We start from the raw sequence: 16,829 nt of genomic DNA, 5'->3' as shown, positions 1-16,829 counted from the left end.
AGACTCCGAAGTATTTTCTGCCTTACATGTCAAGACACAGAAGCATTTCTTATCAGTATTTACAACTGACATGGATGCTACATCGCTGGCGCGACCCAATTTTCATGTCTATGAGTCTAGAGAAGTAGTTTTTAAAGCCAAATAACCAAAATGGATGTGTTAAAATTGAAATGGACTCACTCCAACCAGTTCAGTTGTACCCACAGTACTGCAGAGGTGACTGGTGTGTCCAGCGCCAAAGGCTGTGCTGTATAATGTCTTTTTAAGCAAACAGACAGATTTGCTGTTTTCAAGACTTCATCTTGACAAACACACAAACAAAATGATAATACAGGGATCTAATTGTATGTTTGATCTTCATTTTATCGTTTATTGCTGTTGTTATGACTATTTTTCTTGGATTGTACTATTATCTATGAAGTTTTGATGAATGTCTTGAGTTCCAGTTTCTTTGAGGAAATCATAAAAACTCGGTTTCCTTTCTTTTTTTTTTACCTACTAACTATACTTACAAGCACCATGGCCTGGCTCTTTTTGCATCACAGCTTTACTAGAAAAGGGTGCCACTGCTTTTGATCTAGGGGCTTCCTCACAAGTGTTCTTCCCGAAGCTGCAGATGTGATCGACATTTCAGATGCCATATTTATGAGTCTTTCTTTACATTACATTTAACACTATTCATACAAGCCATTACCTGAATGCTTCTTTCTGAGAAGGGCTCCTCTAGGGACTAGACTGATTAGTGAAGTTGGGAACAGCATTTCCATAACCCTTCCTTTCACTGACTGAGGTTAATTTATAGAGCTATTGGCTCAGATCATTTGACACAAACAACACAAAAAAAAAAAAAAGTACATTTGTTATCAAGAGGCACTAAATATTACAGCAAGAATTCTATATATTTACCAAGAGGAAGATGGAGAGCGCATTAGTTTTGTTTTTCTGATTTTCTAGTTGCAATTAAGTAAGTTGTGGATTTAATAAGTTATTCTTAAGGGCAAAAGGAAAACACAGCTTTAAATAAAATATAGTTCAAAATAACGCACACATTCAGTTCTACTAATGACCACAGTTTTATGATGATTTTAAGTAGATGGCATTCGATATGGACAAGTTATTTTTTTAAAGATAAATATTAGACAAGCAATCATAGTATGTTGTTCTGTTCATGAGAGAAGAGAACAATACAAAGGCATCGCCAAGATGCATTTCTTTACCACGCCTGCTGTAAAAGCGAGTGGATAGGGTAGAAGCAGGCCAACTTACTAATAAACTACAGAAAGCCTACAAAATAAAAGCTTGTTTTTATACAGCAGAGTCATCATGGAGGAGTTGCGTGTGACTATTGTGTGAGTGTGACTATGAGATCTGCAGGGGGTGAAAGTCCAACTGCTTGGTCTGCTCCTTGTAAGCGGGCTTTGCAGCTTGAGCCGTGTAACTACACAGCGAGCAGTACCCAAACTAGCTCAGAAAACATCTGTGTGAGCTGCAGTGGTGGACACAGACCTAGGAGGATCATGTGTGCCAGGCTGTGGGCATCCCAGATGATGTTATTTCCTTCTTATGCAGAAACCAGGTACAGCTAAGAAGCGCCCATATGTCTGTATCTCCCTTCATTTCCTTAGAACAGACAATTTTCAAGTTAAGTCTTGGAAGTGACAGTCTGTACTTCTACCCCACCACTCTCAGATATTGCTGAATGGAAAGCAAGTTATCAAGCATCATCGAGACCATCAAGCCATTTCACATGTAAACATGACTATTAAGGCATAAGAATTACAGTTAATTCAGTTGTCACAAAGAGGAGTATTTCGTCACTATCACAGCTGAAACAGGATCAATAAAGAATTCTTAATGAGGATACTGTACCTAACGTAACTGGATCTGGATTCACTGGACTCTGCTGTCTGGAATGACTACTGCTGCTGTTACCACCTTTTTTTAAATCTTCCGCATCACTGTACCGCCGTATCCAGTAATTAAGCTCCTCACGGTCTGCTTCTTGACATCGCCGTAGTACAGTGAGAGATCGCCTAGTTTTTTCCACCATGTCCATTATACAATTTAACAGCTATTCACAGTGGTGGATGGAGCAGAGAAAGAAAAAAGAACATTTTATTCATAAACCGACAGAAAAATAAAGAAAACATTAATGTGTCGAGTGCCTGGGTTTTAAGAATGAAGAAGTCTCTCCCTCTTATTTCAAATACAGCTGAAAAATTCCAGCTTTGCTTTTAAGAATGACAATCCCTTCCTGTTTTAACTGGTGTTCCTAAACTGTACAGGTACAGATTTCTAGGGGAAAGGGAGAAGACAAGGAGGAAAAGACTGAACCGACTGCAGTCCCACCATTAGTATCACATGGCAACGCAGAGGCCAGGAGATCTGGTCCAGAACTGATGCCTACAAATGTTATAAGAGCCAATAAATTCAAAGAAAAAAATCCAATCCACCAGCACTAAGGGTGAGGGTCACGTGTTCCAGATCCAGGGTTTATGGAGCAGTGTCCGCTCCCCTTTTGGCAGTCTGTAATACTTAGGATACTGCAACAGGCATTTGAACAGCAAGGCCTAATATGAGCTACCCAATGGGGAACATCAAGCCCCTAGATTTAATCACCAATGTTTTCAAAACTTATCCAGGGACTCAGATTTGTTTTAAAAAAAAAAGTTTAAATTCCTGTCTCAGAAGGGCTCCTTTCAGGCAATTATACAAGGCAAGAGTACATTTAGCCCTTACATGGTCAAGGTGTTTCCACTCTTCTGCCCATTCTCTGTCTGTTAGCCTGTGATCAATCATTTCTTCTTGACGTGTGCCATGCAACCCTGCCAAAAAGGAGCAAATCATGTTTACAATGCTGGGAGTCCTCTAGGGGAAAACAAAGAAGAAAAAGAGCCTATCAGACAAATATATCATACATTACCTGGTCCAGTATCAGGAATGCCACCACAAAAATAAATGGCTGCTTAAAAACTTTGCTCTAAGTTCTCTAGCACTTTTCCCCACACAAGATGCTACTGGTTTACTAAATTTAATGTCTTCAGTTCTGCAAGTTCTGTAGGTTGCAAGATGACTCCTCAAAAATGGGCATCGTCCTTTCTGACGATATACAATTAATAATATAATATAATATATGATTTTTCATTTGCACTACTTGAAGTCATCAGCAAGACAATTATTTGGTAACTCAGTGTATCAAATACTAGCTGTACTTCAGAGAGTTGAAAAAGTATTAGTATAAACTCAATGTTATTTCACTAAATGCAGTAATTACTACCATGTCAACAGAGAGCATCATTAAAGGTTCATCCCTTCACAGATGTTTAAACAACATGTGGTTAAAATGTAGCACATAGAGCAGCTGACAAGATGATACAACCAAGCCAGTATTTATTATCAACACTCAAGAGGAACCCACACTTGCTCTTTGTTTAGCCACCTCTGTAAAGATGCTGAATATTTGTAAATGCTCCTCTTTTACTGAAGATTTGTTTAAAACACGGAAGAAGAGTAAGTGAAGATGTGAAGCAAGCCAGGCAAATCCAAGAGCATCAGAGATCTCACTAAACCAAAACGTGCTGCAAAGGGCAGCCCTGCGTGGGGTGTGGTTGGTGCTTCTGCCATTTGCATCCTCTGCAGACTTCCCCACGACGCTGCAGTGCGCTCCTGAGATGTCACACACGAGAGGCTTCTCCAAAGGCTTTCCTCTAGTCTGAGCTGAAATCAAGCTATATCGATGGTGTTACTGTTAAAGAAAAATAAAAGGTTCTACCTATCCTTGCCTGCCAGACACCTGAGTGTCCATGTCATCTACGCAGCTGTGAAAGCACGTGTTCCTCCTTCTTCTGACTCTCTTGCTTTGGAGTATAGCAAAGACAAAATTCAATCCACTTTTACAAATATAAATCTGAAATAAGGCCATTAGAAGCAGCTAGGTGGACAAACACCTATAAAGGCTACATCTGAACGGAAGGTATATTTAATCAGAAAAAAAAAAAGTGTTCAAAATACAGAATATAATTACAAGGAAAAAAGAAACAAACAAACAAAAAACCCACCCACAAAAAAACCCCAAACTACAAACCAATGCAGAAAATCAACATGCCTTACCCATAGGTCTGTTTCTGTCCCTGAGGTCCCTGTGGTTGGGGTGTCTGTATGAGTCCCTGTAGTGGTGGGCAATGGCCATATCATCCAAACGATAATGCTGAGGTGGAGGTGGGGTGGGATGAGGCAGACCATTGGGCTGATAAGATAAGCCATTATTTGGACTGTACCGCTGGCCTGGGCTAATAGTGCAGGGCCGCTTGCTTGGATGCTCTGAGTGCAAAGGCTCTCTGTCAAAGCCGTTTTCTTTGGTTCTGAAAAACAAAGCAAAGGAACTTTAATTCACTTAGCAAGCAGAGCTGCTCAGGAACACACACCCCCACCTACACATGCAGCTTCAGAACTAAAGCTTGTTCTTTCACTTTGCTCCAAGTGTGTGGTGTTGCAGAACGTTTCGTAACACTGCTTATTCAAAATATACAAAGGACACATTCACGTTGTCTAACTATCCCTGTGACTTGAGAAATACTAGCAGGGTGAGCCTGCCGATGGAGCGGCTTAAAGAGTTGGGCTCGAGAGTGAGCAGCACTCACTGAAATCACCCGCTGGCGGGATGGATACACAAGTAATTGCAGAGCTGAGACAATCAACTGATATGTGAAGCTACAGACTGAGAAACTCCTACTTTCAGTAGTGCTATAGTGATTAGGGGAAATTTGCAGTTAAAGAAATGTGGGTTTCTTTAAGAGGAGAGCATACAGTCTTAAGGTAGTGCATGTCAGTGTGCTGAAGGTCGGTTATACGTAATGCCAGGCTGAGTTCCCATCAAGATCCATGTCATACTGAGACTTTGGGCAAGAATGACTCTAGATGATAAGAAATGCTTCCTTCAGAGATTTTTGTACCATCTGGGCTATTTCAGTCAAAGGTGCTGTGCCTGTTGTTAATTTTGCAGGAAGATGTGGTTAGACTCAAGTCCTCAAAAACGTTCAAGATTTTCCACTCCATTACTCTTAGACAGGGGTTTTATGCTCAGGTAACCAGGTAACTCAAGAGTTACCAGGAAGAAGGGCAGTTTTTTACGTTATAGATAATCAGTTCCATTCATAATCAGCTATTTCCAAAGAAGCCTCTACCTTGCACCTCTACCCAAGAACCTGGATCTCACACTGAATTCATTTGCCATTAAAATAAAGAAAAAGAAAGGCTAGAGTTATTTCAATGGGTTCACAGGTCCTTTTAGGGAAGCTTTGCTTCATTGAAGTATGGGGGTTTTACTGGAATAAACAAAACCTACAAAATATTAGCTTCGAACAGAAAGGTTGTTAGATATAAAGATCACAAACTGTTGAGGTTGCAGCCCTCCCTCCAAAAACCTTTACTAAACAGTTGATACATTCCAGACTTTTTTAAAGAGAACTTTCTCTTTTGTGATTTACGAGTGGCGTAATAGATCTTCCTAGTAATAACACAATTTTTTTATCGCTTTGCCAGGAAGGTAAATTTATTCAATTTTCTTGTTTGCCCAGTGTTAAAACCAACTGCCTTTCAACAAACCCTCCCCCACAAACCAACCAACCTTGAGGGGCTGTCTGTGGAGAAACACGCAATGAATTAACTGTTGCCCCTCAGTAGGTTCTCCTTCAATGTCCATGAGAGGAAGGATGAAACCAAATCTTTGTCAATAGCCACTGGGAGACAGAATCAAAGTAAGAGCTTGCAGTTACCAGCAGGAAATGAAAAGATGGGTTGGCACAGTTTTCAGGAGTAAAGAGATTTTCCAGGGACCTCACCACAATCACTGATGCCAGAGAAGCTGCAGGTATATATATTTTATTATACCTTAACTTGGCAAAGAGGGGAGAATCTTTCACCAATACAGCAGGACAGCTGTTCTAATTTTGGGCAGAGGTATAAAAGACATACTTTGTTAAAAGTGGAGTATGTACCTTGTTCCAAAGCAAACACAGAATGGCTGTGAAAACTCCTGATCAGGAAAACCTGAGGACCATCATATATTTTTAACAATTTTTGGCATGTTGGAACTGCTTGCAGTAACTCCCAATGGGTAAGGATGTTTTTCACTTTTCTCCCAGACAAGTTTTGTATTTAGTTGCTGGTGTGTGTTTCCTTTGCACATATTTACTCAAACTCTACATCCAGGTCTTTCAAATGGTGAAAATACTATGCAAGTGAAATGTGGACTTTCCTGTATGTACGAGCCAAGCTATTCAATTTGCCAAAGTTCTTTACTGTTACAGTTAGAATGATGTCTAACAAAGATGAGGGGAAAAAAATCAGAAACTGTAAATAATTAAATAACTTCATTGACTTTTTTTGATCACTCAGTGTAGGAAAAGCAAGCCAGAAAAGTGTGACAAGTAGGAATCAAGTTTTCCCTTTCTTAACTATAACTGGATGTTAAAATCACGTATTTTCATACAAATATACATATTTGCACTTTATTGTACAGGTACTTCTTAGAAATGCTTTATATTTAATTAACTTAACTGGAATGAACTGCATTAGCTTGGACAACACACCAGCATATCCATTTTCATCTAGAACCCTGCATTTAACTAACATACAAATTAACATCACCATTGAAAACACATTTACTGAAATTAAATTCCTGGTTTTGCTATTATACTGGATAATGGCTGTTGAGTCTTTTCTGGGTGTTGAAATCTTAATTCTACAATTTGTTGTTATATTTTCTGCACTGGCCAAATTAACAACTTAGCAGAATAGCAGAATGAGGCTGTATATAAACTCATTCAGTGTTTTGACCACATAAAGTACATAAAAAAGTAACAACTTCCAAAGTCTCATCTGAACAGGAATCAGTGGCAAATTTACTATATCTGAATATACTGAATATAGTGATAAAAAGCAGTCGAGTACTGAAGAGTGCCATAATTCAGACACCCTGAACTCAACCTACTATTCTGCTTCTGATCTCAGTCCTACTCATTCTTCCAGGTGTCACCCCCTTGGGAGAGCAGCATTTCCCCAGGTGCCTGAGGAAGCACTCCTGTGTCACAGTAACTGGCAGACCCGTGAGAGTACTAGTTCCAAATCCAAACCCCCTACAATTTTAATCTGACTTCATCTGATTTTTATGTGATCCATCTGATTTTGCAAAGCAACAAGAAGCTGTAGAGAGGAAATAACATTAAAGTGTAAGAAGCCTGACACGTTTTCTTGTTTTTCTCTTTCTCGCTCCTGTTGGTCACATTTTCCTTGACGTGCACATAAATCAGCGCTGTCATTTGGAAAATTTGCAATATGATAAAGATGGGGTCCTTCAGCTATAAACATGCAAGGGGTCACTTTACTTGGAGCCATGATTTACTCAGATTAAAGACAGCAGAACAGCTACTAGTCATTAGTCTGCACCCACTTAACATATTTTATGTTGTTTCTAAGTTATCATTTAATTTTTAAATTATTGCAATTTATGGATAATTTCCTGGGTAGGAAATCTGACCATGCAAAACTGCCTTGGCTGGAAAATTAAGTTGCACCTGATCAAGAGTATTACACCAATTTCAAAGAACACTGAAGTCAGCTTGCAAGAAGCAGGCAAAGCTGTTCATCTGCTATTAGCGCAAAATGCTTTGACTGAAATTTTACTTCCACCAATAAAGTCTTGATGACTGAAGATATGATAATGCTTTGTTGGAAAAAAATAACTTATTTTGTTTATAATATTATGTTATAGAAAAGATTGCTATTTTCCTTGCTAACAGTTCATATTAAGTAAATTTGTTTAAAATTCCTCATAATTTTTCATGGCTTACAAGGGGTATAAAGCATCCTTCACCTTATTGAGATGTGGAGAAACTTCTCAAAATAAAAGGATTTGCCTAACAGAATTATCAAAGTCGGTCCCTGTTTCCAGTTACTTTCAATATGAATTCATCACTAGGGAAGCCAAGGGTACAGCAGGCACAGCAGCACTTTCTAAAGTCATAAAACAATCATGGCCACTTTTGTTTTGTAGAGATATCCCAACAGATTTTTTTGCTTAAAAATGCCGTATATCCACTTTGTAGGCAGCTGTCATAAATACAGTCACTATATGACACGCTCATGTGCCATACAGCCCTTCCCAGCAAGCTCAAAGAATGTCTAATTAGCAAAGTCTTTTGTACTTAATGTGTTTAAAATCATGTTATTTATAACTAAGCATTCATTCACCAAAATAAAAACTCACATTGGTCCAAGTTCCTTTGCTTTACTACAGTAGAATGTAAACTCCAAAAGTTGTAAACAAAATATAGTGAACACTTTGTTCATGACATGTCATGAACAAATTACCAAAATGTGTTGTCTCCTCAGGTGTCAGTTTTTCTCTCTTGCAGTGACTGATGGTTCCCAGTGTTATTACAGAAACAGATTGATCTTTTTAATGAGCTAGTTTAATAGACTCCAAAATCTCACCGTGGCTGCTCATCCGTGTCAGACCATATGCACCAAGAAAACATTCAGTAAAACACGAAACTCTGCTGTCAGATTGCTCAATAAAACCTCACATACAGTAGATTCGGATATGCAGATAAATAACCAGAATTGGAAAATGCATATGCGAAAAAGGTTCTGAAATTATAAGCAGAAAAAAATTACTGTATGTGGATTTTCTTTAACAAAAAACCATGAGGTGGATGTGGTTATGTGCAACACGCACACGTTGCACTTCCTTTGCCTAGTCCCTTACTGTATTTTACCTCTATTGGAATCAACAGTATGCAGTTAACCGTGCCCAAAAGAAAAATGTAAAGATGGAAGAATGTGTGTACAAATATTTCTAATATATATGCGTATGTATCATATATAAACACACACATGCATCTGTATACAAGATGGGTAGATAAACAGTATATATAAAACATACACATTATATTGGGGGGGGGTGTGTGTGTGTGTGTATATATATAAAATATCCCTTGGGAAGTGAGTAAGATACCACATTTTAGTGAGAGACATATCTCCAAATAAAACTATTTCAACTGCATTTATTTCCCCTGGAAAGATGTTGCCTTTTAGTCTTTTTTTTTTCCATATTCTAGTAACAGAGTCACAGCAAACCCTCTTTTTAAAGGATGTCTCATATCTTCCGCTGTATTTTTATTAGTATATTTGAAAACTACTTAGATATCTGAACAAAAGGTATATTTATTCCCAGATGTTTCCTCCTGCTCCTCTGTAAACAATTAAAATAATTAATAGTGTAATGAGTATAAAGCCAGATAAGTATTTGGTTTCAATACTCCCTCAATCTAGGCATGCTCTGACTCTGAGGACAGTTTTTTGTGGGTGATTTACTTGCATTATCCAAATTTAAAGGTATGCAAACTCCCATTCAGTAAATTTAAGAATCTTTCCAACAAGATCTTGTTCTTTTTACTAAATCTGTGGTACAAATGTCCTTGAATGCACAAGACAACTCCACGGAACTCGGTTCAGCCAAAACTACCATATGAGTTTATTTTTTTCTGTGTAACTTTAATCTTAGTCAACAGAGAAATAGGTGTGACTAAGCAGTGACAGGGTTGTTTAGTACCGCAAAAAACCAACTTATTTTTTAAGCTCAAGGCACCATTCCAATGGGTGAGCTGGGCAGTCTTTCCAGGTCTTTCATGACAGCAATCAATTTCAGGGTCAAAAAAGGATGTTTTTTTCTGAAACGCCACTTCCCCAGAACTGAGGACCCTAATTTCAAGCACCAAATGACAGAGACTGCGGGTTGATAGCTCTGGCACCCAGAGCACGCCGGTCAGTGGGACACCCCACATCACAGCCCCTCCCTGGACCCCGGGAATTCAGACCCACAGCACTGGAAGTTAAACTGTCTACCTCCCGCCCCAAAAGCTGCATTACTACACGGAGAGGAACTGAAGGCTCCCCGAGCTGGATGCAGCCTAAGAGAGACCTCAGTCGTGGAGACAAAGACACTTGCTTGCAAGCAGAGACTTCTAAGTTTCAAGAGCACCTATGTATTTCAACTAAAGGGAAACACTGAGGAAAAAGGAAACATAAACCAGACTTACGTCCCTCTAGGTCTAGGCCTCTGTTTTAATTAAAAGATAAAGGTTGACTTTAAAATCTAACATTATTCTGATCTGCGGTCCTCTTATGGACCATTCCTATGTCTTTTTTGCTATAAGACTAATATGAGGTCTTTTCATTCCTAAGTTCTTGTACCAGTTTTTACCTGCACCACCCATACCCTCCCACGCAACCGCGACTGCAGCTACCATAGGTGAGACTGTACTTATTACAAAATAATCAAAATTCAACACTGTCAAACTGGGTCTCAAAGCGGGGGGTAGTATTATTCCAGAATGCTAAGGAAGAAAAACAAAGGAAATATTTTATTGCCCATTTTTCCTTTGTGACCTTATGGGAGAAGTGAGTAATACTGCGCTCTACTAGCTGGGAAAAAAGTGAGGTAGGGCTGTCAGGAGAAGGCACATCCCTCTTCCCCTCTATATTCTCTGCCAAGCAAGACCTCACAGGCTTATGAGATAATTCAACGTGTGTCCACCTGCTTGTAGGAAAAATACTGTGCCTGCTACTGACACTGGTCTACAACATGCTGATATTTAAGTTATTCACAAGACGCGCAAGATTTTAAGAAGCCTTTTTAGTAGACGTTTTGGTACACCACTCTGCAAAGACTGAGGATATGCAGCAGAACTGCCCCAGGGAGCTGTATTTCAGCTTTGGAAATGTTATCTCTTTGCACAGAGTAAGACACTACATGGAAAATGTCTGGGAATTAATCATCTTTCTCGAATGCGGTTAGCAGGTTTGTGTTAACACCGGTGGCTGTTTCAGTTTGGTGTAGTTGTCAGGAAAAAATGGTGAAAAGAGGATACATGGAAAAGGGCTTCCCTGCTGGTATCTTTATTATCTTGCTGGTCCATAGGGATTTCCCTGAAACACAATCTAAAGCAAGCTTATTTCAAATACTTTCTCATTTTTGTCTATCTAATGGCTACATTAATTTTTATTGTTCATTTCTGGCTATCAGTAGCTTAATGTTTTACTATGCAGATATTTTCAAGATCTTGCATCTACATCATCAATATCTCACTTTCATATATGCAAAAATATTTGATGTTGAATTTTTGTCTACCAGCCTCATGAACTTTCAGACTTTGTTTTCTCCACGTGTTATCATGGCCTGTCCCTACAGAAAAATGTCACCTGTACAAACTTGCAAGACATCTTGACTTTGCAAATCTTCATCTTTTTTTTCATTTAAAAGATACCTAGAACACTTGCCATACCTTGTGCATGCAGGTAGTGGCATTTGGTAGAAATAGCATTATAAAAGTTTTCCACACTATAAAATCCATGGCAAACAAAACTAAAAAAATCCAGTACTTGGGCGTCCCAAAGGTAGCATGTATATGCTAGCTGAACTTCTAACACTGTCACAAGAAGACAGTTAAAAATAACCACAAGAGTCATTTTCTTGTAACACAAAATAAATAACTTCATTCAAATAAGAAAAAGGGAAAACTGTTCCATATCCCTAAAGCTACCATACTTTGCACGTGCGCACTCGCTCGCCCTGTTTTGGCACAGACTCTTTCTCAGCTCAACAATAAAACAGATTTCAGTGAACATTTCTCCTCTTTGGAAGAAATATCCTTGTGCATATTGGGTATATGGACATGGAAACATAGCACGGCAGAAGGAGTCAAAGCCCTGACTGCACTCCAAAGCTCGCCTTGTACTTCCCAGTATAAGTGCCTAGCCACTTTCCCCATATTTACTGTTTAATCCAACAAAACCTCAATTACAAAGAACATGGAGCTGGAGCGATCTGCTGCTCATCACTTCATGCTGCAGAGAAACACTATGCACTATATGGTCAGTATGGCACCAGCCGGCCACTACTATTTCTACGACGATATGACCACAGCATGTCCCCAGGCAATTTTGCTGCCCGAGTCAGTGTGTGCATATATCTATACATCTAGATACATACACGTGCATGCACACATACACAAAGGTAATTTGGCTATTGCACAGCTGTAATGAGGGCAGGACCTGCACCCAGGGAACACCACCCCAGTTCCCCCTGCGCACCCACCCACACGCCCCCCCTTGCTAGCGGAGCTAACGTTCGACCCACGGGACATTTCCGAGCGGGGTGTGAAAAGCGCGGCGGTGCTCACCTGTCTGGAGTTCGCCTCTTCCCGTTTTCGTTCACATCGAGAAGCAGCTCTGAGGAGTCAACAGGTGAGGTGGTGCTGGCATCCAGAAGCAGCTGTTCGTGCTGGGCGAGGTACTGGGCTGGGTTCTGCTTGGCTAGCCTTGCACAGTGCAGCAGCTCCCGCTGCAGCAGGGGCAGATTGGCCTGCAAGAGCGTTGCACACGTTAACGGGACGGCTTGCACGCAGTTTCAACAGAGACGAAGCAGAAAACTCAGAAATCAAAGGAAAGCCTGCTCTGGGGTGAACCTGTTGCAAGCATCCTCAGTTAGGTTTGTTGTGGTTAGCTGCCTGAAAGCAGGGGTCAGGTCATGGCTGTGGTACATATGCATGGAAGGATGGGAGTTTACTTATGAAAATGGAAAATAAAACTGCAAATACTGTGAGAAAACTAGGTCTGAGCTCCACATCTTTAAAAGGGGGAAAAGCCCTGGCTGACTTCATCTCCCTTCATACTATTCAAAACCTGAGTTCCTATGGAGCAATAGTTTTCAACAAGTGTCAAAGCTTCTTCAATATTGGTTTCCCATTCAGACTGCAGTTAGTACTTAGAAATTGTTTGATAGGATCTGTGGCTCTCGAAGTTGCCTCAGTCACCATCCTTCAACAGCCTTGAGAAGAACAGGATTGCCCTCCGCTTTCCCATTACACTTGCAGTTACACATTAAGATAAAGATTATAACAAAATCTCATGTTCCGGAGCTTCAGCTAATCACTCGGAGGGCTATGACCCTCCTCCTAGCCAGATGGAGCTCCAAGTATTTTTAATCTTCCTCTCAGGGCCCCACTGGGACTTGGGTCATGGGCTGGAGAGTACCAGGACTCCGACACAGAGAACTGAAAATGCTCATTGATCCCCAGGGGCACGTTTTGTCATGCTTAGTCACACCTCCTGCTAGATTTGGGCCCAAGGTGGAACTGTATGTCCTTCCCATTGGAGGAGATAGTTACGCATCCCGGGAAACATATTCCTTCCTTTGCAGCATGTGCATACATCGATACAAACATAGTCCAGTCATTTCCTATCTACTTAGTTGTGCCATAAGGTGATGTGCCCCAACCTCTCTTATTTATGCCAAGTGCACAACGATTCGTTGCCTGGGGATTTTCAAGTATTGGATTAAATTCCATGACCTTTAGCAACCAGAGATAAGACAAAGAACTCCAATTGTCCCTTTGCTTTGAAATAACTCCTGTGGTGGGGTGGGGGGTGGGGCTGTCCTTTTTTTTAAAAAAATAGAAGTCAACAAGGTTCTGAAACTAACGTGCAGGGAACGAAGGGGAAAAAAAAAAAGGCAGTTGTTCTGGAAAGTTTTGAGCACAGGATCTTGGTAAATTACTTTGCTAGTATTATAACAATGGCAAATGCTCCAGTGCCTGTTTCTATACCATAAGAGTAGATCCACTGTGCAACAAAAAAGTGCCAGAATAGAATTAGTACATATGAAGCTTTTCAACAGTGAAAAAGTCCAGCAGTTCCTCTAACTTATTCATTTTAGGATGGGAAGACAGCTGATTGCGGAATATGATCTTTTCAGACCTCCACTGAGCACAAATATTTTGTGAAAGTACCAAAGAAGTATCTTCTGTCAGTCATTATCTGTCACATTTTTGTCCAGGGCTACCACATAACGGAGAGAGATATTGAATGCTTTTGTGAGCAGGGTTTTTCACTTGTTTTAATCTGATCGTTATTTTTTAAAAGCTCACACAGCATCCAAGACATCCAACTACCTGAACTGCCTCACGTGGCAGAAAATGATTGGAGATGTTTATATGTATTTACAAATAAAAATCTGGATGAAATAACAGGATCAGACCTTGGATTTTAATAGTGGTACATACTTGGAAGATGTATCATCACATCTCAGCACTCCTGTGAGGTAGAAATGCAAAGTCCCCACTTTGCAGTTGAGAAATTAAGGAAAAACAACACATTTCTTTTCCTTATCCACTATGACCAACAAAAGGGACTTATTTTATACACGGACACTTCTGGGTCCTGGAGGCAACCAAATTTTGAACTGGCTAGCAAAAACCGTGATTTGTTTTACTTGTTTTCCTTCTCCTAAAGAAATGTTAATTCTTGCTATTTAACCATAAACATGAAGATTTGCAGTTAAAGGTATCCTTTATTCTAAATGGACTGAACATGTTTTCTGTGCACAAAATAGAGGTGTATAACTTTTAATATATTTATTAAACATGGATCTACTCGATTTCTTAATTTTTTAGAAGTTATAGAAAACTATGAATTACATGTCTCGTCGTTTAGAAGAGGACTTTTGGGTTTATAATGTCATCAAGCAACGTTTGGACAAAGACTTAACGTATTTGAAAACATTTCATTCAACACAACTATCAATCTGCTCTAGAAATTATTCTAAACAATCCTGATCAAGCCATATAGTAAAAAATAATCAGTTTATCGGAAGAAAAAGAATCAGGGCCTCTCTACGGCTAGGTCAAGTGTATAGACTGCTTCTGGTGACCATGGCCCCAATACACAACAAGGACTAGTTTTTGGGAAGCTGGTTGCAGATGAAGTACCGACATTCCCCGTACTGTAAGCAGGGAGAGATCAGGCTCCTAAGGCAACTCAGGCGTACTCGGACAGACTTTGAAACCAAAATGGCCTTGGACACAAAGGCTTATGCAGAGAGAGGTTCAGCTCTGACAGCAGAGGCAGATCTGTCAACGTGCAGTAGCACATTTCTCCCAGCATCGCTGCTGGTGCCTGCAGACAGACTTCTACATTTCTCCACATAAGGGATACAAACCAGTTCTCAACCAGAAGCCAGATATATATGTTAGAAAAACACCGACTGCAAACAAATATGATACTACTGGCTTACAGTCCCCTAAAATGTTGCACTTAAGAGCCTGGAATATGCTCCTACTCTTGTTTTGGATTGGACCTTATATCCTTCAATATTTAGGTAGTGCCTTAGCCTCCTCCATCAGTTTTATAATCACAGATAGGAAGAGGAGAACTTGTTTCTTATCCAGCTGCCAGACCTGGTTTCCACTTTGAAATGTTCTAACCAGAAAAGAAAACATTATCTCTGCACCTGCAAAAGAAGCTATAGCTCCAAAAGGCTGTTTTATCATTTCAGTGCTCACTCTGGGTAATTAGTTAATAATTTTCCATTGTTCGATGTTCTTAGTTTCTTCAAAACCTTAGCAACAGAAATATTTCAGTATTAGAATTTAAATTAAAAAGGCTTCATTAGACTGTAGTATAATTAGGCTTATAGTTTCTATAATTGCAAGTTTAAATAAATTATTTACAGGCATATTTTTTAAATAAAAATATTAAAATTGAGACAAATTTTTGTTCAGAGAGCCCAAGTAACTCAAAATCATCAAATCATATATTGATACTGATGCTTAAAACAAATATGCACAGCATGTCTATTGAAAAACAGAGTGTTGGCAGTACTGAACATGAACACCATGTACTACTTAAATTTAATAGACTAAATCCTGCTTGATATTAATATAGAAAATGTGCACAAAAATGCTCCCAGCCAATGAAGGTTTCTGCAGGTGAATGATCTTATCTTCCTCTGAACCAGAATTGGTAGAAAGATAAGCAATTTGATGACTATTCATTATCTGTAATAGATCAGCGCTCCCTGGCGTGAGGCACCGTACAAACACATGGTGAGGGGTAGCTCCTTTCCCAGAATTTTTATTACAGAAGAACAAATATTGGCTTCCAACTGCAATGTAGCATTTGGTAGACCTAGCAATCTGTTGTGGATCTAGACCAGACAGGATTACACATCGTGCAAAAAGTTTCAAGAAGGTCTGAGTGACTTGCCTATGGTCAGGTAACAGATCAGAAGCAAAGCTGGGAACAGAAAACAGGTCTGGCTTCAGGACAAGTCTATGGCACAGAAGGGACTGCAGGGCCCAAGAGTGTCTCTCTGGCAGCGGTAGTGCTGCAAGGCACAGCCGAGATCCTAGCTCTGGTCCTGGGAAGCAATACTGACTTCCTAGCACAGTCCTGAAGGCAAACTAATGAGCCCTGAGTCTCGTCTTGGCTAAATTTGGTCCCAGGTTGCTTTGGTCTACAATAAATATGTATAAAAAAAATTACATATACTTGCTGCATGCTCCAGCAAGAAGTACAGAAAGCCTTCCATCTGGTCCCTGCTCAGCAGACAACCTGGGGTTTTTTCCTGCCACAGAGTCAGTAGGCAATTTGGCTGTGGGAATGCATGTCCTTAAAAATACTGAAACACCTAACTATTGCCTTTGAGCATTCAGCCATCTCCTTCAGCCCTCTTGTCATCAGACAACCACTACTTATCCAGAGGTGCAAAACCAGAGAATCTTCTCAGTTCCCATCTACCCATACTTACCAAGTTGAACAAGTCGGAAAACGGCAGAATCGGGCTCAAATAACAACCATACGCAACCAGCCCCAAGACAAAAAGAGCACATAATGCTACAGAGTCCTTGGGAGACCATCTGGTCTTTGTCCTGCCATGGCGGCTGCAGTATGGCGCCTTAGGCAAGAATGAGTTAAAGCAGTGGGTGGTG

At 40.0% G+C, this 16,829-nt stretch overlaps 1 protein-coding gene across 7 annotated transcripts in view; it reads right to left on the bottom strand.

Annotated features, from left to right (window-relative positions):
- The window catches only part of RUNX1T1 (RUNX1 partner transcriptional co-repressor 1), a 116,761-nt gene that overhangs the window by 22,111 nt on the left and 77,821 nt on the right, over positions 1-16,829 (bottom strand). For all 7 annotated transcript variants that reach the window (XM_054816618.1, XM_054816612.1, XM_054816616.1 and 4 more), the window contains 4 exons: positions 12,243-12,424; positions 4,111-4,361; positions 2,740-2,825; positions 1,870-2,071 (listed from right to left, as the gene is read on the bottom strand). In XM_054816618.1, coding sequence (XP_054672593.1) covers positions 1,870-2,071; positions 2,740-2,825; positions 4,111-4,361; positions 12,243-12,424 — 721 coding nt within the window. The remainder of the gene's footprint in view (positions 1-1,869; positions 2,072-2,739; positions 2,826-4,110; positions 4,362-12,242; positions 12,425-16,829) is intronic.

The sequence above is a fragment of the Grus americana genome, chromosome 2 (assembly GCF_028858705.1).
Source record: "Grus americana isolate bGruAme1 chromosome 2, bGruAme1.mat, whole genome shotgun sequence".
Taxonomy (NCBI): domain Eukaryota; kingdom Metazoa; phylum Chordata; class Aves; order Gruiformes; family Gruidae; genus Grus; species Grus americana.
The sequence above is the reverse complement of the archived record's forward strand: the minus strand, read 5'-3'. Positions and strand labels throughout refer to the sequence as shown.